The sequence below is a fragment of the Molothrus ater genome, chromosome 11, assembly GCF_012460135.2.
Source record: "Molothrus ater isolate BHLD 08-10-18 breed brown headed cowbird chromosome 11, BPBGC_Mater_1.1, whole genome shotgun sequence".
In the NCBI taxonomy this organism is placed as follows: Eukaryota; Metazoa; Chordata; class Aves; order Passeriformes; family Icteridae; genus Molothrus; species Molothrus ater.
The window spans coordinates 2223774-2245838 of NC_050488.2; the positions used below are offsets into that span (position 1 = coordinate 2223774).

The 22065-nt window shown below is 42.3% G+C and overlaps 1 protein-coding gene across 1 annotated transcript in view; it reads right to left on the reverse strand.

Moving 5' to 3' along the window:
- Positions 1-5079: 5079 nt before the first annotated feature.
- Positions 5080-22065, reverse strand: part of PPARG (peroxisome proliferator activated receptor gamma) — a 55899-nt gene continuing 38913 nt past the window's right edge. Inside the window, exons 4-7 of the mRNA XM_036404706.2 lie at positions 21918-22056; positions 17230-17429; positions 12765-13215; positions 5080-5682 (exon numbers count right to left, since the gene is read on the reverse strand). Of these exons, the coding sequence (XP_036260599.1) occupies positions 5435-5682; positions 12765-13215; positions 17230-17429; positions 21918-22056 (1038 nt within the window). The 3' untranslated portion in view covers positions 5080-5434. The remainder of the gene's footprint in view (positions 5683-12764; positions 13216-17229; positions 17430-21917; positions 22057-22065) is intronic.

The following is a 22065-nucleotide window of genomic DNA, read 5'->3' on the forward strand; positions in this document are numbered from 1 at the left end:
GCATGTAAATTTAGAGGTGCTGTTTACTGGCTTTGGTGCACTGAAACTTCTTGCAGACACCAAGTCCATGGGGCATTTGGCTCTTAGGAAAAAATAAAGGTAAAATCCTGCACACACACACATCTCACCCCGCTCCACTGCATCCAAAGCTGTGGAATCATTTCCTCCTTTCTTCCTTTGCTGGGTCAGTCTTTGCCTGCTGAGTGTTTACCTCAGGCCAGTGAAGATGTGCTGCCTAATTTCCTCTGCATCCCCTGTGTGTCCAAAGGAAAATCCAGAAGTTCAGGAATTGTTTTTCCTGCGCCCACCATTTCCAGGGCAGAGAAGAGTGGAGCCACATTCCTGGTGTCCATGGGGTTGGATACAGCCCTGTGCAGCTGATTTTTAACCCCTGGTTTTCAGACCAGACACTTGGAATGGGATTTATGACGAGACCCATGATTTATCCAGTGCTTGAATGAGAACCTGAGCTGTCTGACAGGGGTGGGACTGAGCTGCTGAGCCAGGGGGGTTTGCTGGGCTTGTTCCCCCTCAGATTTTCCTTCTTCTAGAAATTTCTAGCTGCAGCTTTGTATTGCTTGTGTTTGCAAAGTTGGTGTTATATGCATTTAAGGGATATCACCCCTTATTTAAAAGGAAAAAAAGTCCCATTGAAATGCATTCAACATCAAGACAGAGTTTGCAGCTGCAAATCAAACATTAAATGCTGATCCCTCAGGGCTTGTCTGTGCCCACAGTGGCTGGACCTGAGCTGTGTTAGCTGAGGGAAGGGGCTCAGCAGCTCTTGGCAAGCCCATTTCCCATTTTCCCATTTCCCATTTCCTATTTTCCCATGTTTTGGAGTGCTGGGAGAAGGTTCTGTCAGGGAGGACCAAAGGGAGGTGAGACAGCTGCACCAGGGGCACAGAAGGGTTTTCCATGCTTTTATGGAAACTGTGACTGAAGTGGTCTGGGCTGCAGCAATGGGGATGCTGGAAATGCTTTTTTGTCCCCTCAATTTCCATTCCAGGCCCTCACAGCAACATTTGCTGGAGAAATGGTCGCCAATGTTGCCTGAAGAAGGAAACTTTGCCTGTTGAACAGGGACCTTTGAGCTCCTGCAGGGAAAGTTCTGCTGCCTGACAGGGCCAGGGGAAGGGGCTGGATGTGACAGGGACACCCAATGACTTTCCCTGGGCTCCATTTACCTGCAGGTTTTCCACAGAAAAAGCAGATCAGGGTGAACTACAAGGCAGAATGACAGCCCAGCAGTCTCCCAGCCTGTGGGAATGGTCCCACACCATCCCTGAGCACAGAGGACTGAGGGACAGCACAACACCAGCAAAATGAAGCTCTTCAAAGGCAGCCTGTACCAGCTGACTGCTTCTATTTTTGAGTTGTTAAATGTTTTTAGTAGCACTGAAGATCAAAAACCAAATTGTTCATTTATGGTGTAGCCCATTCTACCCAAAACTCCAGAGAGTCTGAAAGTATTACAACCTACTGCTGAACTCCCATTAGCAAGTTTGTGTTTTTAATAAATAAAGTCCCATAGAAACAGAAAGTATTTACAATTAGATCAAAATTCTGAATATAATTCACAAGAGAAAATGCTATTTTTTGAGAAGATGTTTTCATATCCTCATAACAGTCATTTGTTCTAAATTAGTACATAGCAATTGTCCATTAAATGAACATTTTTCCCTTAAGACCTATTCTTGTAGAAAAGTATTTCAGGCAAAAACTTCTTAACCATGATGTAACCACTCAGAATCAGAACATGTCAGTGATTAGTAACTCACAGAAAATATTAACACTTTGCATGGCTTGAGGAAAACATGGGGAATAATATCAATATGTGAGAGCAGACAGGGTGTGGGGAGAACAACAGATTTTATTAGAGCAGCTGATACAGTTGAAAGAAAAGTTGAGGCTTTTGGGCACTCAGTGCCTTCATCCTCATAAAGGATAACGCCCATTCCTGCAAAACTCTTCTGATTCTGACTCCATCACCACTCTCAGAATGTAGGGATTTTTGGACTGAGTGGCTTAGGCACTGTCTCTGCTGAATGGACAGTTTCAGAAATATCACCCCCTGCAGGAGTGGGATGAAGCTCTTTGGTTAATGTGCTGCTGGGTTACACAGATTTTTTTCAGTGCTTTAACAAAGTACTGAACTCAATTTCCCTGTCAGAGCATCTCTGCCACTGATTTTCCAATAATTTTGAATATTACTTCTGTAAGGATATGCCCTAAAATTCCTTTTTGTTTGAAGCTACTTCTGGACTTCCATTTCAAGGGAAGCCAGTGGGAAATGGGATTGTTTAAGACATGCAGGCTCAGAGTCATGGCTCTTGCTGGGTGCTGCTGGGACAGGAATTCAGAGCTGGAGCTGGGCTCCATCCCAGTGCCAGCCCCTCTCTGAGCCCTCCACGGGAGGGGCAGCTGTGGGAATTCTCCCACCGAGGGAGGGAAGGCCACACTTCAAATGAACAGCGGGGAACAGACGAGTTCAGCCAGAGGGAGAACATTCCAGAGAGAGAACATTCCAGAAAGAGAACATTCCCTGTGCACTGCAACCGCCATGGAAGCGTGGATGCAATTCCTGCAGGGCCACGCTCAGCTGGAACCACCTGAGATGTGCAGCAAGGCTGCAGGGCTGAGCATGAGCTGCAATGAGCTGCAATGAACTGCAATGAGCTGCAATGAGCTGCATGAGCTGCAATGAGCTGCATGAGCTGCAATGAACTGCAATGAACTGCATGAGCTGCAATGAGCTGCAATGAGCTGCATGAACTGCAATGAGCTGCATGAGCTGCATGAGCTGCAATGAACTGCAATGAGCTGCATGAGCTGCCTGAGCTGCAATGAGCTGCAATGAACTGCAATGAGCTGCAGGGGCTGCAATGAACTGCAATGAACTGCAATGAACAGCATGAACTGCATGAGCTGCATGACCTGCAATGAACTGCATGAGCTGCAATGAGCTGCAATGAACTGCATGAGCTGCAATGAGCTGCATGAGCTGCCTGAGCTGCAATGAGCTGCAATGAACTGCAATGAGCTGCAGGGGCTGCAATGAACTGCAATGAACTGCAATGAACAGCATGAGCTGCATGACCTGCAATGAACTGCATGAGCTGCAATGAACTGCAATGAGCTGCATGAACTACATGAACTGCTATGAACTGCATGAGCTGCAATGAACAGCATGAGCTGCATGAGCTGCAATGAGCTGCAATGAACTGCATGAACAGCATGAACTGCAATGAACTGCATGAGCTGCATGACCTGCAATGAGCTGCAATGAACTGCATGAGCTGCATGAACTGCAATGAGCTGCATGAGCTGCATGAACTGCATGAGCTGCAATGAGCTGCAATGAGCTGCAATGAGCTGCAATGAACAGCATGAGCTGCATGAGCTGCAATGAGCTGCATGAGCTGCAATGAGCTGCAATGAGCTGCATGAACTGCACGAGCTGCAATGAGCTGCAATGAACTGCAATGAGCTGCAATGAACTGCAATGAACTGCAATGAACAGCATGAACTGCATGAGCTGCATGAGCTGCATGAGCTGCAATGAGCTGCATGAGCTGCATGAGCTGCATGAACTGCATGAACTGCAATGAGCTGCAATGAGCTGCAATGATCTGCATGAGCTGCATGAGCTGCATGAACTGCATGAGCTGCAGTGCTCTGTGTGCTCCAGAGCCATCCTTCCTGAGCCACCTGAGATGACCTCACTGCAAGCCTGGCAGGATCAGAGCTGCTCCCTGCAGCCTGGCAGTGACTTCATCTCAGTGCAATTCCACCCCTGGGCTCCACACCTGGAGCTGAATGATCCAATTCCCCACATTTCCTGGTGGGAACAGTGCTCAGTGCTGACCTCAGGCCCAGAGGTTCCCTGAAATCTGCAGCAGGAAACCTTTCCAGGTGCAGCAGGTGTGAGCTGAAGGATTAATTTTAATATTTACCTCTCTCAGCTCCTTTATTGCATAATTTGCATTGGTTTAAGAGTTTCAAGGTCTGCATTAGGAGCAAAGCCAATTTCTACTCCCTGGAGATCCTGCTCACACCTACATCACCTCTTTGTCCACTTGGGAATCACCACTCCCCTTGACTCAGTTTAAGGCACATTTTTTGCTACATAAATAAAATATAGACATGGGGAGGAAACCAGGGGTATTGGGGACCTCTCCTTATTTTGATATATAAATTACAAAAAGTGGCTTTTCCCCCCAGTATTCCCTCTCCTGGTCCACCACTGTGGGTCCCCCCTGCTTGATGTAATCAGGGGTCACATTCACAAACTATCAAAGGTGGGCAGGTGAAATGTGAATCTCTCACCTCAGCACCAAGAATGCCCCCAAATGACATTGTTAGGAAATTTACCTTCTGTTAAATTTGTTCACTCTGCTGTGCTCTGCTCCCTGTGGAACCCTGAGGTGACATTATAGAGGAACACATGCAAGAAAACCAACAACCTCAACAGCAGGAACATCTCCCAGCACCCCTGGATGAGCACCTAGAGCTCGATTGAACTCAGGGTGCAGAGTCTCCATCACAGATCTATCTTTACACAAGAATTAATCTAAACCTTGCTTTTGCTTAGGAGTTGTCACAGCATTGCAATTTTCCATGATATTTTGACTGCTGTTCAATGGCAGTTTATCAAATAACTGGGGAAGGTCTTGGGCCAAGAGGTTTGTACCAACCCATTCCAGCTCAGCCCTGGCTGCTGTGGGGTGGGAATTGGAGTAGCTGCTGCTCCACCTGCCTCACACTTGCCCAAGCAGAGGAATCAAAAGGTCTCTGTTTCCTAGGAGTGCTGAGCAGTGCATATTCCTCCCTTAATGAGCCTTGGAATGGCAGCTGATTCCTCAGTTTGCCCCCAAAGGAGTGGGGGGATCTCTCCTTACTGCCCTTTGCAGAGCTCTGCCAGTGTCCAGCCTTGTTATGGAAGGCACGAACATTTTCACACCTGACACTTCTCCCTTTGGCATTGCAGGCTCTCCTGGGAGGTTGCACCAACCTGGGACTGAATTTTACTGTGCTGCTGCTTCAGGAGCACAAAACAGAACGTTAATGCTTCAAACATTTCCCTGGGAATGCTCGAGGAGAAAGGTTTTTATTGAGCTGAAAATTTAAGTGCATGCTTGAGTGAAGCATCGATCATACTCGGACAAGCGATTGTAAGAAATAACGTAGTTAAAAAAATTAATTCTGAAAATACTGCCAACAATTTCATGATATAGATACTTTTAATATTAAAAGTAAATTGTAAATGTGTCTTTATAAACAATATGCATAAAATAGATCTACTATACTAAGCTCTCTCTTTTTAAATGCTGTTTCACAGTAATCTCTTAGGTACGCCAAGTTTTTCCCTCATAGAAATAGTGCAATCTGAAGAACATACATCATGTCAGGGGATTAACAGCTGCTCTGCTCATTAATACAGGTCCTTGTAGATCTCCTGGAGCAGAGGATGGAGGCTCATGTCCGTCTCGGTTTTCTTGATGACCTGCAGGAGCTGCACGTGCTCCGTGACGATCTGCCTCAGGTCCGTCATTTTCTGCAGCAGCTTTGCAAACAGCTGAGAGGACTCGGGGTGGTTCAGCTTCAGCTGCAGCTCCAGGGCTTGCAAAAGGTTGTCCTGAATGTCTTCAATGGGCTTCACGTTTAGCAACCCCGGGCGGTCTGGGGGAAAAAAGATTGGGAGTTTATCAGCACCATAACATCAATTTTCTGCCTTCATTTCTTATGTGTTCATCAGCAAATGCAGATGGCATTGCCTGGGAGCCGTCTGGCATCAGGCACTTTGTAAGGTTTCCCTGGGATCTGCTCAAAGGAGTTTTAGGATTAGTCTTGGAAGCATTTTCCCTAGGTGGTCTGTGGAAAAAAGGGTTGGGAGTTTATCAGCACCATAACATCGACTTTCTGTTAATTTCTTATGTGATTCTTAGCAAATTCAGATGGCATTGCCTGGGAGCTGTCTGGCATCAGGCACTTTGTAAGGTTTCACTGGGATCTGCTCAAAGGAGTTTTAGGATTTCAATTTAGATTTAGATTCCAATTTAGAATTGGAAACATTTCCCCTAGGTGGTCTGGGGAAAAAAAAGGGTTGGGAGTTTATCAGCACCAAACATTGATTTTCTGCATTAATTTCTTATGTGATTCTTAGCTTACAAAGGTACTTTGTAAAGGATCTGCTTACAAAGGGTACTTTCCCTGGGATCTGCTCAAAGGAGTTTTAGGATTTAGATTTAGATTCCAATTTTAGAATTGGAAATATTCCCCCTAGGTGGTCTGGGGAAAAAAAAGGGTTGGGAGTTTATCAGCATCACAGCATCAGTGCCATGCATTAATTTCTTACACATTTCTTAGCAAATGAAGCCTTTACAGATGGCATTTCCTGAGAGCTGTCTGACCATTGGGTAGTTTGTAAGATTTCACTGGGATTTGCTCAGAGGGGTTTTAGAATTAGTTTTATACTCCAGAACTAGGTTTATCCACTGACACTTCTCTAGGTTTAATCTACTGCCGTGGATTAAATGAGTGGATTTTCCACAATAAACTGGGAGTGTGTGTGGGAAAAAAAAGAGTGAGATTGTTGGGGGATAAACAATCTGTATCAGGTAATTCACTTCTGGAAAATTAATATATACTGATGGGTTTGCATGTAGCTGCTGTCGCTAAAAATGTTTCCTGCCAAAGTGGATGTGAACCCATCAAAATTTAAAAACAAAAAACCAAAAAAAACAAAAAAAAAGAGAAAAAAAGAAAAAAAAAGAAAAAAAAGGCATAAAGTCAACTTCTGCAGATTATTTGATTCTCCAGCACTGAAAGGTAATGAAATGTTGAACGTCTAAGCAATGCAAGATGCTTAACTTTGTTAAATTCTCATATATGACAATGAATTTGTTACTGCCAAAGTACTTAATACTGGGTAACACATCCCAACTATCATAATAAATCATGAAAAGAGTCAATAATTTAAATAAAATTTGCTGTGTAGCTTGAAATGATTTTCACAGTTTGATCAATAAAAAGTAGTGCCTACTGCAAGCCTTAAATCACTTGCCTGAGGCAATAATTCCATTTCATCAAAGAGGAGAGGCTGATCTCCATTAAAACCATAAAAAAGAAGCTGTTATTTCCTGTGATCTTGGTAACCTTTCTGAGCAGAGAGTTCTCCTAGCTCAGCTCGAGTTGTGCTGGCAGAAAGGCTGGGAGAAAACAAAGCTCTTTATAAATACCCGGCTTTACCTCATGGGGAAAACTGCAGTGTAAACTAAAAGGCAAAGCTGGCAGGAAAACCAATGAGGGAGCCATGAAAACCAAGGTCACTGATCAGGAAAGGATACTCAGCTCTCCAGGAGTTGAGGTTTAGGCAGAGTATTTCAAAGATAGGAATAAAAGGAATTTTGAGTGTGAACCTGGATATTTGTTTGTCAGCGTGCTCATCTTGCAGACATCATTTATTTACCCCATCTGACTGATAACCCCATAAAATCTGGTTCAGAAAGTCTGGAGTAAATATAAAAAAGGTTCCTTTTAAGAATTTTTGAGCGGTTTTTTAAGGATACCTAAAGAATTTTTGATAAATATTAGATATTTATTTTTTGATTACCTGAATGCATTGCATGGGCTGCAGAATCGAGTTGACATCTTTCTGAAAATTGCCAAATTTCAGCCTTTCAAAGCTGGTAACAATTTGGGGTTGTGATAGCTTTAAATTCCCCTTGTGTGCTGCAGCTGGACTCTGAGCCAGCTGGGCCTGACTCAGTGTGCAGGGACACAAGAAATCAGAGAGCACAAAGACGTGGCCTCGGCTTCCCCTGAGACCCAGCTCCCTCTGCCCCTGCTCCTTTGGGGTGGGAAGCTTTTGGGGTGTGAGCTTTTCAGGAGCCAATCCCCATTCAAATGTTGGGCTTCAGAGTCCAGGAGGAAACTCCACTGGATCTGGGATTTATCAGGAGCCCCCTGAGTTTGGGTGCCTGGGACTGCAGTGGCTAAAATCCTGAAAAACCCCATGAAAAACCCCAATCTGATGATTTTTTAATGACCCAGTGGGACCAGAGGCAGAAAAGATGACTCTGACAAAAGCCTAGGAGATCATCAGATGTTATTTTTGTACAAGCCAATTCAAGAGGAAGGAAAATTCCCATTGAAGGCAAGAGAGATTTTTCATGAATGAGAACTTCAGGATATGGGCAGTGTTTTTTGGGTGTTGACAGTTTGCTTTACTTTCTCAGTAAAAACCTCTTACAGGGGGAAATGCTACTTCTGTTCCAAGAAACTTATCTAAATCAGGAAAAATAGGAAATAGGAGGCAAAAGCTTAAACATCCAGCTATTATGGTATATTTCAAGCTGTTAAAATGCTCTTAAATATAGATCTGCTCCAGAGCTATTTGGTTTTGTACCAAAAGGTGAATTTTGTGTCGTGAGGGGCTGCAGAGGGATGCGCCTTGCAGGAAAAAGAGCACCACAGTTCCCTGCTATTTATTATGTTTCTTTATTCACATTTTCTTTATGTTTTCATTGTCATACAGCTGCTTCAATTGGTTTGAAAACTGCTTTAAAAAATGTTCACAGTGATTGGGAAAGGCCAATACCCCCAAAGTTCTGAGAGCAAGCAGTACCACTTTGTGTAAATTGATATTCTACACTGTCTCAGGGGAAAATGTTTGTTTGTTTACTTACATATTTGGATGCTTCATTCATGTCCCTAGCAATAATTACAATCTTTTCTATGTGGTCCTCCCATATGACATGGCCACCTGCATGTCTTTACATTTTATTATCTTTGAATAAATGCATTTTGCTTTTAAATGCCCATTTTAAAATGTCAATGAACAAACAGGCAAAGATCTGGCTGAGTGAACACATGTGCTCCTCTTTTCTTTTGCTGAGGCAGATGTGACTCAGCACTTTGAGGTTTGTCTTCTGAGACTGTCACATGTGTTGGAGTCACCAGGAGTTTGTCAGAACAAAGAAATGCTTTGTAATCAGAGCAAGAACTGCAGATCATCCCTGCAGGCATTGAACCAGAGTGCAGGATTTGTGTGGCACTGAAATAGGAACTACTTCTTGGTAATAGCCAGGGATAAAACTTCAAATTTTGCTGAGCTGAGAATGCAGCGAAATTATTGAATACAGTGTTTGCACCAGGAGCATGGACTTGTGGTTTAAAATTTAAGGGAAAAACCACACAGAAAACAGAAAAAGTGACTTTAGAAACATCTCTAGGTTTAAAAAGCAGTTTGACTGCACATGGACTGGCAGGGTGTGGGTGTTTACAGGGATACTCTGCTCCAAACACTGCTGGATCCAAATATTCCTGCATCCCAACATTCCTGTACCCAAACACTGCTATATCCAAGCATTCCTGTATCCTAAAATTCCTGTATCCAAACACTGCTGTATCCAAACATTCCTGTATCCAAACATTCCTACATCCCAAAATTCCTGTATCCAAACATTCCTACATCCCAAAATTCCTGTATCCAAACACTGCTGTATCCAAACATTCCTGCTCTATCCAAACACTGCAGAAGATAATACACAAAAATTCGAGTCCATCCACGCTGCAAAATTCCCTTTTGAGCTTTTTCTTTGTTTGGCAACAGCCTGCTTGAGTGAGTTTGCCCAGCTCACAAATGTGAATTATTCCAATAAGGTTTGCAGTATTATCTTTCCTGCCCAAACTGAGCCATCCAGCTCGTTCTCCCTAAACCTTCTCGTGGCAGAGTTCATTTTCTGCTCGGGTGGATTTGTGATTTTTTAAAGATGCTTCAGTTCTTTTCCATGTATAGCAGAGCACTCACTACTGACTGAAGGTGAGAAGAAGAAAATCTCCCAAAAGAATCTTTCCAAATCTCATTTAACCAAAGTGTGTCTTTTAAAGTCCCTACAGCTGGAAGGATGCTGTAAGGAGGGTTTGGTGCTGCTGCTGATGGCCAAAAGCATTTCTGTTGTACAGACCAGGTGAAATCCCATGCTCACACACAGTCTCTCTGTCTGACCAGCATTAAATTCAGAATGCAAGACTTTGTTAAATTTGGAATACAAGACTTTGTTAAATTCAGAATGCAAGACTTTGTTAAATTCGGAATACAAGACTTTGTTAAATTCGGAATACAAGACTTTGTTAAATTCGGAATACGGGACTTTGTTAAATTCAGAATACAGGACTTTGTTAAATTCAGAATACAGGACTTTGCTTGCATTGACTTTGTTTTACAGCACCAACAGTAAGAGCAGCTCTGCAGAAATGAGTTCAGAGAAACCTTTGGAGTAGCTGAGACACACAGAGGCTGCACTGAGCGGCTCAGGAACAGTCAAATCCACTGTGGGAGTATTTCCCATCTGTTGCTATTACAGTTAATTTGTCAGCTCCTTATTGCTGTGATTTGGGCTTTTTGCCTTTTGAGATAACATGCACAAGCAGCTGTTTGGTTATCAAAAGGCTAAAGAGTTTTATAGGATTTGTGGCAAACTCCAAACACTTCCCAAGGAAAAGCTTTCCATGTGTGATGTTCCAGCTGGAATTATCTTTCCCTTTCCTTTCTCCCCTTCTGTTGGAGCTGCACAAGAGCCAGTCCCCCTGGAGCCAGCAGAATTAGCACAATTTCACCAGGTAATCACAGATTCACTGACATTCAGAGCCCCTGGCTGGGATCTTTTTGGGTTTCACAAAGTGGCTTTGTGTTAGAGATGTTTGTACACAGGATTTCATGAGGGGATTTAAGCATTGCAGGGTTCCTGCAGCAAGTCAAGTCCTCGAGGTACTCTGCTTTTGAAATCCTGTTCTCAGTGAAATCACCCTGCTGTATTCAAATAGTTCTTACACAAATACAATTTTGCAAGGGTGTAGCTCTTACAGAAACATCTGAGACAGCTGAGAAACAGGACCCAGTTTTATATCACACAAGACATTTTAACACCCAGTTCAATAGATATCATACAAAGCTTAATTGTCTTCAAAACATAAACTTTTTTTTTTTTTCAAGCAGTTGTCACGTTTTCTGGAAAAAAAAAGTTCTGCAAAAAGATAGGGAGGTCTTTGTTGGAATTAAAGGATCTTCCTAGAAAGGACTGATTTATATTTAAATGGATTGATATGTCTCTACATATTTGTTTCAGAGTTTTGCTACAGTTACTTGATTCAAATTCATTAGTTCTTTACAAGTCTCTGTTTACAAATTATCCTGGAAAAAAAAAGAGACATGCTGATAAATCTGGTTCAACCCAGTTAATTCTTGTATGTGAATCACTGTCCTCCTGCAATCTAAAACCTGAGACTGGTTACATCATTCCTATTTCCTCTGGTGGAAACCAAACCCTGCTGAGGACAGGGCTCTGCTGAACACAAGTTCCCTTTTTGCAGTGAGGAGTGAATTTTGAGAGGCCTTTGCTCATCTGTCACATTTCATTATACCAAACCCACAAAATGTTGGCACGTTCTGAGCAGTGCCCTGAGAGGCTTGCATCATTTCTCCTCTCCCATCAAAACCAACCAAAAACACCCCAGCAAGGTGTTTTCCTTCCTGAATGAATGCAGAGCCCTGGGGGATCACAGTGCCCAAGGTTTGCACAAGGAAATCTCTGGGAGGAATTCTTGTTGGGAGCGGAATCAGTGGGACAAATTCTGCTGTGACCCTTCTTTTTCCTGAATGAAACCCAGTGCCAGGAGGAACTGGAGGTGAATTTAAATGCAGATATACCTCAGAGTGCCCTCCCAGCAGCAGGGCTGCTGCTTTTAGAACAATAGCACGAGGTTGTGTCTGATTGCTGAAATGTAATTTAATAACAAAATTACTGAATCCAGAGCGTTCAGCACATTCCTGCCATGGATGTGTGCAGCTCCACCTTGGGCCAAAATACACACAAATCAGTAGGGCAAGATTTTATTTGTGCAACATCACTGCCTTGGGAGTGTTGGCCAAAGGAACAGAGCTTCGATGTGTCTGGAATAAATCTGAAGGTGTCTAAGGGAAATAAATCCTGGTAGGCAGCACTAATTCCCAAACCAGAGCAGTGACATCACCTCAGGAGCACAGAACCCACTGGATGGCTGCAGAAAAGCTGAAATTCAGTGATTTTTCAGTTGAATGTGGGCACTTTGATACCTGGGATTTCAGGTTCATGCTTTGCTCAAAGTGTGATGTATAAAAATACAGCTGAGGAAAGCTGAACAAGCACACAATGCCTGGGTTGTTTTTTTTTTTAGGGGACCATAATTCTCCTGAAAAATGCATTTCTCCCTCCTTTTAAAGGCAAACAAAACCTTGCACAAATGGAAGAACAATGAAAAGCACCATAACCCTGTAAGCCCAATACCACCTATGCTTTGGAATTGTTCTGGAGTCAAAGCTGTTTGTGGTCAATTAACAAACGGCACAATCTAATTAAGAGTTTAAAACCCAAAAAATCTCCTGCAGAATTTTAGCTCCTGGCAGTGAAATACCACCCTTCCTGTTTTCCAAAAGATAGCCCTGATTTTGTTTTGTGCCTAAATGAACTGATGACTCAGCAGGCATTTCCAGGTCCATCACTAATATCAGGGCATTTCCATTTTCAGTTTCTGTCTGGAACTGAATGAAAGGTGAACAACAAAAAGAGATTTGAAAATGACTAAAAAAGCTCTGTGTAAATGCACTCACTCCCAGCCTGAAGTGCTGAGCACTTTGCTGTTTGGGCAGGAGTTAAAGGTTTCAATTCCATAAAATCCCATATAAAACCTCTAAAATCCCACATAAATAAGAGAGCACTTACCTCCACTTAAGATAATGACAGCTATAAATATTGCCAGGTCACTGTCATCTAATTCCAGTGCATTGAACTTCACAGCAAACTCAAACTTGGGCTCCATAAAGTCACAAAAAGGTTTCCTCAGGCTCTTCAGGAACTCCCGCGTCATGAACCCTTGTCCATCGGATATGAGAACCCCATCTTTATTCATCAGGGAGGCCAGCAGGGTGTAGATGATCTCGTGGACCCCATATTTGAGCAGAGTCACTTGGTCGTTGAGGTCGAGGTTGACAAAGCCCGGGATGTTCTTGGCGAACTCGGTGATCTCCTGCACGGCCTCCACGGAGCGGAACTGGCAGCGCTGGAAGATGCGGATGGCCACCTCCTTGTTCTCCTCCTGCAGGGGGGACACGTGCTTGCACTTGATCTGGTCTTCCCCCATCATCAAAGAGTTCATGTCATAAATAACGAAGGGCTGAAACAAAGGGAAATTCCTGTTACTCCCAAATGTCCTCCCCAAGAGCGCCGGACTCCTGAGGAACCCCCAGAGAACTCAGCAGCAACCCCTCAGACATCTCTGAGGAACCCATCAAGGGTTCCCAAACAGTTTAATTATCCTGAGGAACCTGTCAAGGGCTCCCCAAATAGCTAAATTGTCCTGAGGAACCTAAAGGGCTCCCAAAATAGTTAAATTGTCCTGAGGAATCTGTCAAGGGTTCCCCAAATAGTTAAATTGTCCTGAGGAATCTGTCAAGGGTTCCCCAAAGAGTTAAATTGTCCTGAGGAATCTGTCAAGGGTTCCCCAAAGAGTTAAATTGTCCTGAGAAACCTAAAGGTTCCCCAAATTGTCCTGAGGAACCTAAAAGGTTCCCCAAATAGGTAAATTGTCCTGAGGAGCCCATCAAGGGCTCCCCAAAGAGTTCAATTGTATGGAGGAACCTAAAGGTTTGCCCAAATAGTTAAATAGTCCTGAGGAACCTATCAAGGGTTCCCCAAATAGTTAAATTGTCTTGAGAAACCTGTCAAGGGTTTCCCAAAGAGTTAAATTGTCCTGAGAAACCTAAAAGGTTCCCCAAATTGTCCTGAAAAACCTATCAAGGGCTCCCCAAAGATTTAAATTGTCCTGAGAAACCAATCAAGGGTTTCCCAAATAGTTAAATTTTCCAGAGGAACCTAAAGGGTTCCCCAAAGATTTAAATTGTCCTGAGAAACCTAAAGGGTTCCCTAAACAGTTAAATTGTCTTGAGGAACCCATCAGGGGTTTCCCAAATAGTTAAATTGTCCTGAAAAACCTATCAAGGGCTCCCCAAATAGTCCTGAGGAGCCCATCAAGGGTTCCCCAAATAGTTCAATTGTATGGAGGAACCTAAAGGTTTGCCCAAATAGTTAAATTGTCCTGAGGAACTTATCAAGGGCTCCCCAAAGAATTAAATTGTCCTGAGGAACCTGTCAAGGGTTCTCCAAATTGTTAAATTGTCCTGAAAAACCTGTCAAGAGTTTCCAAAGAGTTAAATTGTCTGAGGAACCCATCAAGGGTTTCTAAATAGTTAAATTGTCCTGAGAAACATAACAAGGGTTCCTAAAGAGTTAAATCGTCCTGAGGAACCCATCAGGGGTTCCCCAAAGAGTTAAATTGTCCTGAGGAATCTGTCAAGGGCTCCCCAAATAGTTAAATTGTCCTAAACCTATAAAAACAAATATCCTCACAATGTTCAAATGATTTACAGAAATGCCGAGTAAAGGGGGGGAAGGAGCACTATTTTGAAGTACCCAGAGTTTTGCCTTTTCCTTTGTTTGTTTGCTTTTTGTTTTATAGAATTTTCTGGAATTCCAGAATTCAAAGTTTGGAATGTTGAACAAAAGGTTTAAATGATACTACTTTTACCTGAATTATAACAGCTTCTATAAAAGACAATCTAATGAGTGGAAAGGAACCTTCTTTTTTTTTTTTTTTGGCAGAAAGACAGAGAATATTCTCATTTTGATTCCTTTATTTACTTTCATGTTCCTTTCACGTTCTATCCTAGGAAACACTGCAAGTAATATCAACTTTATGGTATTGATTAACTGATAAATGAGACCTTTTGCTGTCAACTCCTGTAAAAATAACAACATTAGGATATGTTTAAACCCACTCAACTTGTCTTTGGGAAAGCAAAAAACAAATACCATGCTACAAACCACAATTCAGAACACAAAAATGAGGCTGACTGTGAAATAAACTCAACTGGAACAAATCAATTTTGAAAGCAGCTTAGCAAAAGTGGTGCCAGAATACTTGCATTAGGATCTGGAAACAATCTCTTCTAGAATATGCAAAAGAAGTTCCTGGGTTTAAAGAAGTGGTTATGTGAGGATTTCTCAAATTCATTTGAAGAATCTTTTCCTCAAGAAGATTAATGACTAATAGCTCATTGCTGCACTGCACAAATCTCCCTGATAGGAATAGGTTTGTTAACAAAATTGATTAATTAATTCAATTACAAGGGATTATACTCCAACAATCAGACTAAAGAAATAATTTTTTAAAATGGAAGGTCATTTATGATTGCAGATTCTAATAGGGATGCTGATTCTCATGGTTTTATGTTTACAGCTCCAGCCCATGACATTCCAGGAGGGATTAAATTATTTTCCCACTTGCACTGAGGATTTTCAGTGTGAAACTGAAACAACAAACACACTGCACTGAGAAAAGCCAGGAGAGCAGGAATGTTTCAGGTAATGACATTTTTTGGCAGCAGCAAAGCCAATAAATACATATCTGTACATATGGATATGCACACACATGGAATAGTGGAGTAACAGGACTGCAGCAGATGCTTTCAAAATGCATATTTTGGTTCTAGTGGGCAATTTCTTCCTGTTCTTTCTAGTGGGAGCACCAAGTACAAGAAAAAGTCATTATTAGTCCATGCCCACGTGCTTTAGAAAGCTGATATTACACCACTCATCCATGATAGATGAAAATCAAGAAGGAGTTCAAAATAGCCAAAGATTTTTTTAAATATAAGGATTCAGATGAACTTGAGAGTAGACTCTTATGTCAAATGAGCTCTGTATACCCCAGGAGATGATGAATAACTCATTCTGGTCTTGATACACTCACTTGCATATCCAGACATTAAAAATTAATTCAGATCATACAGCACCTAAAAAATAACATGAATTTAAACTATGCCCACAGTGAACAGTTTGATGCTCCAGAGCATCAAATCCATTGATAAAAGCATGAAAGTTGAACCATTAAATCCTGAGTGTCACTCTTTCAGTGGTATCTTCAAGAAAGACTTGAAAGTTGGCAGCACTGAGAAGCTGGAATCTGTCTACTGCCTTATTGCTGTTTCTAATGTGCCAAAGTTTAGAAACTCCCAAGGAAAAAAGGAGAATTAATTGATGCAATTATACATTTACTGGGTGAGGAGTGCAGTGGTGGAACTTTCAGGCACGAGCAGGTTGCACAGCACTTTCTGCAGAATAAATAAACTTAGCTAATTCAAACTTGATGCTGAAAAGTTACTCACATTGTTAGTGCCCGCCACATCTTTTATGTGAGGGGTCAACCAATTTCTGGACAACATTAAAATTATTATTTTAACTGCCTTTAAGGAAAGGAAGAAATACCTTTTTGGAGCCTGAAGTACCTCTGAGTTCTTTGCAGTCTTTGAAATTATTAAGGAAAATAAAATACACTCTCTGTTGTACTCCTGACAATAAAATTTCTGCCAATGATTCTAGAAAACACATCAAGCTAAGAGTTATAAGTTGTGGAAAACTATTTTGTTCTTTAGGTATTAAAATACTGTTACCAACATGATCAGATATTATTTATGCTCCTCTCACTGATACAGAAGATTATTATGGATGGCAAATGAAGTTTCCAAGGCAACCCACAAACCCACTTCTCACTATTCCTTGCTTTTTCAAGATTTTCCTGTCCATTCTCCTAAAATTCCAACTGCACCAACACAGGGCACTGATGTGACCTGAGATAACCCAGAGAAAAGCAGGAATTCATCAGAGCTTCATAAGAACGAGCATCACATAAGAATGTGCTGGGGCTGGAATCATTTGCCACTTAGGAAAAGGGATATTCCTCAGGGAGCAGCAATTCCTGACAGCTGGAGAGCCACCTTCAACAGATAGTGTGGGAGATAACCTCTGGGCAAGGAGAGGGAAAACGGGAAGAGAGGATCAGGGAATACAAAAAGGTTAAGGTGACCTTCAAATTCTTGTCCTGGTTTCAAGTATTTTATTAGGTGAACTTGGAGTTTTTTCAAATAATGTTTACTTATCCTATCTAAAAACATTTCCTGTGTTTCAGAGACAGCTTGAAATGTGTAACTGCCAACAGCAAAGTGGGGTTTTTTGGTGGTTTTTTTTTTAGGCTCGGTGTTTTGTATTTTGGCTTTTTTTAAGAGCTGAGTTGTCAGCTTGGCGAATCATTTACTCGGAAAAAAGGAAGCAACAGAAAGAAGAGGGAACTGACTGATTTGTCTGTCGTCTTTCCTGTCAGGATGGCCCTCGCCTTGGCTTTGGTCAGAGGGAAGGACTTGATGTAGGAGTCGTAGAGGTGCTTGGCCAGCGCGCGCAGGTCGGCGGACTCGGGGTTCAGCTGCTCGATGTCGCTGGAGATCTCGGCCAGCAGCTTCTCCTTCTCCGCCTGGGGCATCCGCCCGAACCTGATGGCTGAGAGCACCACAAGAGTTACAAAAACCCACACTTCAGGGGCTTCCCTGCCGCCTTCCTGCACCTGCACTTGCACCTCAAGAAGCACATTTGAGTTCTTGTTGCCTTTCGGTGCTGAAGTTTGTGCTAGACGGGGTTAGGCAAGCAAGGAAAGAGAATTTTCTGCATTTAGTCAAAACAGCTGGAGAGCTTGAAAGAAATGCAAACAAACAAATCATCTCTGGGCCCATTATCATACCTTGCTTAGAAATGCAAAGCCCCTGGTTCTACCTCCAATCTACATAAAATGCAAAGAAAATTTAAGATATTAAAGTTCTGTTGGCTCGGGATGGGAACCACCATTGAGCCTTGTATTGTTCTGGGCAAATCACCACATGGATCTGAGGTTCTTCATTTGTTTAGAAACAAAACCCTCACATGCCTTGCAGGAAGGAATTCCTAAACAGTTCAGCAGAATTTAACGTAGCAAGTGCTATAAATTGTCAACATCAGAATGAAGGAATGGGGAAGGAGGTTGGGCAGGGAATAAAAAGCTAAAAAAAGCTGAGTTGTTCGTGGCACCTCTGTGTATCTGCAGTATTGAAAAATCAGAAAATGGTTCTACCTCATCAGATGAGCTCAAAATTGCTCAGATCTCCTCTGCACCTCCTACTTTTCCATCCTGTACTTCCTAAGCAAGAATATTTATCCATGTGGGGACTGACTGGAGAATGTTTCAAATGGGCCATCAAAATCAAGACTGATTTATCACATGATATTTCAGTAAACAGAATTTATTTTGTTTTATGAAAACAAAACAGAACAAAAGAGCATCCAAACAAGAAACGGAAGGAAGAAATCAAAGTTTGCATTTTGGCCCTAGGGGGAAATAGAAATATTATGAATATTTTTGCAGTGATTAGTGTGTTCCTTGGATAAAGGAAAAGTGCTGCTAAGATCATATAGAGATGATTTTAGTGGGGATATTTGTTTTGGAAACAAGCAGCCAATTTTCTGTGAGTTTGCTGCAATGTGTTGATGGGCAAACAGGACATTTTTCTCCAAGAATAAATAATTATGCCAGAACACATCTCCCCTCTCTATTTTTCCAATATTATATTTATTGATCAGCTGTCTTATTTCATGTCTGTAGAAAAAATGATTCTTTTTATGACTGAATTCCTCTTTCAGCAACCTCAGTCTGGGAGTGAGATGTGCTGGATATTTCAGAATTACTTGGGTGTCCTTGATATTAAATTATACTGAACACCCAGCAGGAAATGATTCTGTTGTGGGCCTGCTCCTGAGAGCTGAGGTTTGCAAAAGCAGATTCATTATCTGGAATCCCACTGGCCATTCCATCAAAAGAAAAGCTGATCAGGACTCAAATGCATTTTAAATACAATATTTCATTATAAAGTATATTTTAAATATAACAATTTGATAGCAACAAGGAGGGTTGTGAATCAAGAGCTCCTATCTTACAATTTCATAGACATGGGATTTATTTTTCCATGGAATAATTTATCCTAAATGTCTTTGGTATATATTTTATTGGTGAGATATCAGATGCAGCAGATTCTGCTCAATGTTTGTTAGCATAGCAGGCAAAATGTGGGGCAAAATCAATTTTGTGGGAGCAGTTTCCTTTTGTAAAAATCCTTGTCACTGTCATTTTCAGGGCGCTGAGACAAAACCAGGGAGAGCTCAGGCAGCGAGAGGTCGATGGGAGGAATTGAGAAAGGAGGATTTTAGATGGGAGGAGAAGGAGGAGCTGATGCTGATGCCACTGCCAAAGGTCAGGCTGGGAAAGGAGAGCCTGGGGAGGGATCAGCAGGGCTGGGAAAAGCCTGGGAGAGCTCTGGAAATCTGGCTGGGGGGGTTCTCTCCCAGCTTCTCTCCCAGCAATCCCAGACTCTGCAGGTCTGGGCAGGAGCCTGCAGCTGGAGCGTGGATTTCTCTCTTTCCTTGGGCAGTTCCTCCTTTTCTTGAATTCCAGCATTGCCCACATGTCAGGAGCAGAAAGCCAACAGTGAGCACAGTCAGTCCCTTGTGCTGCATTCTGTCCTTTCTGTGGAAGAACTACAATATTCATCCTCAGCCCAGATTTTACCTCTTGGAGAAGTTAAATGTAAAAATGTGGTTATTTATAGACTCTTCTGTAGGGCACTGCTCTTCTGATTGTCTGGAGTATTTCTGGGCATAAAGAGACCACAACTAGCCCATAAATGCAGTTTGTTACATTAGAAAACACAAGGTAGAGCCAGGCTGGGTACCTCTCTGATTTTGGTGGTGGAGATGTGCCCAGATTGAGCAATCCCCTGCTCCCAAAACTGATGACAAAGACATTGCCACGTGTTTTTTTCCCATTCCAGTAGCTGAGCTACTACCAGCAGCACTTTTAGCAGAAGAGAACAAAATAAATGACATTTCAACACAAAAAGAACCAAGCAGCTGCTCAGTGGCACTTGAGAACCCAGTCTGCACCACTCAGGGTTAAGCCCAGAGCTGCACTGTGGCTAGAGAAGGAAAGGAAAACAATATTCCAAGCATGAGAACACCACTGTCTTCTTTAACCTTTAGCCAAGTGGTATGGAGCATTTCTACGTGAAAAAATGTGGCTGTAGCTGCTGAGTGTCTCCTTGCAGTCCCCCTTTTGTCCTGATCATTTTGCAATAATACATCCACACAAGACTGGAACCCTCAGGCACAAATAACCCACATTCTGCCTCAAAGCATTTAAAATTCTGGTAATTTCCCTACCCAATCTGGAGATGCAGCATTAAAATGTGTCTCAGTGTCATTGGTGAAATCTCCTGGTTCCAACTCCAGTCTACATGAAATGTAAAGAATATTTAAGATATTACAAGAATATTTAAGATATTAAAATTCTGTTGGCTGAGGGTAGGAACCTGGGTAGGAACACATCCAGTGTTGCATTTCTTTATGCTTCTCGGTCCTCAAAGGTGAAATTCAGCTTTTTTTGATAAATTAGTTTATAAATTAGGAAGGAACGAGGGCGTTTTGTGCAAGGCAACGCACCCAGAGCGGGCAAAATGAAAAAGGCAAGTGTAGAAAGCAATGTTTGAATAAATAACACTGAGTCCTTGTAGGGAGAACTCCTGGTTGGAGCAAAGGAAAACGTTCCTTGGAGCCCTGGGGCAAATGGCTTTGCCCTTTTCCTGCCTCCCCAATCCTAGAAGCTTTTGTTGCCACAGCTTCTGCCTGGGCAGTGGCTAAAGAGGGAAAAATGCAGATGAAATGTGAATTTGAAAGCTGTTCTAGATGCTGTAAGGCAGAGAATGGTCTGGGCCATCCCTTGCTGACGGAGCTGCCCATGGATCCCACGGACACCACTGGGAGCTGTGCTGCCAGGCCAGGGGAGAATTTGGCATGCACCCTGAAAATAATAATAATAAAACCCTCCTAAATTACTATAAAATTACTATAAAAATACCCACAGTAGCATTTCAAAATTAGATTTATTTTTAAGTGTTACTGTTGCATCCCAGGAATTTGAAAACCATATTTTCTATTAAGAAAACATTTCCCAGACCAATTTACATTCAGTGCATGTATTAACTTTGCAAACCACAATCCAGCTTTCCTCTTGGGGACAGCACACTCATTTTTTATATTGAAAATAATGAAAGTCCTAAAAAAACCACAGTGAAATTATTTTCCCAGTCATGTTTGCAATTCTTTACCCTTAGAATTACATAAGTCTCTATGTTATGACATTTAATTCCTGTTTTTACTCAGCTTTGCCAAAGCAAGGCAACAAAGAATCTTCATTATGTCCTTCTGCCCAAACATTCATAAGTATTTCCACATGAATTGCTCTGGTAATTTTAAAGTTTAGAGGGATTTTCTCCTTGAGCAGGATTGTGATATTCTTCCTGCCATTACTTAAGGTAAAGGAGGCAGCCACAGATAGGGGTGCCCTAGAAAGGAGGAGGATGGGGATTTTTAAAACTGTACAGTTCATGAAAATGAATATTTTCATTTCAATTTGTTGTGTTTTAGTATGAGAAGTGCTAATTCAGTGATGCCAACAGCCCTTGGTAAGTGACCTGTGCAGCAAATTCAAGTTGCTGTTATTCACAAGGCTTCAGATTCTCTAATCCATATTTCCTAATAAAGTCTTTGGCTTCCAGGAAAGGCATCTTGAACTCCAGGAGGAAAAAGGGTCTGGTCAGAAAATGAAACAGTGAAGTGAAAAATAGCAATTACACAAAGGATATATTCAGGAGGAACTCCTAATGAGCAGGAATGATGGAGAGTAAAGCCAACTCATGTTACACTATGTGTTAAAGCAAGAAAAGCAAATCTCCACCTGTCTGATTTTGATGTGAAAGCAATTTTAAATCATGGAGAGGCTCCCAAACCAGGGCAATCTCTCTCTAAACTGAAGATGTGGGCATTCCAGCAGCACTCTCAGGAGCTGTGCTGATGCCCCATGCTCTTTACCAGGTGAAGCACTGCTGGCTCAGAGTCCCCAGCACTCACCATTGTGTGACATCCCAACAGCCAGGCACTTCTGGAACCTGCAGTACTGACATTTGTTCCTGCTCTTCTTGTGGATGCGGCAGTTCAGGTCACAGCGGTCGTAAATCAGCTTCAACCGGATGGTCCTCCGGAAAAAACCCTGCAGGGA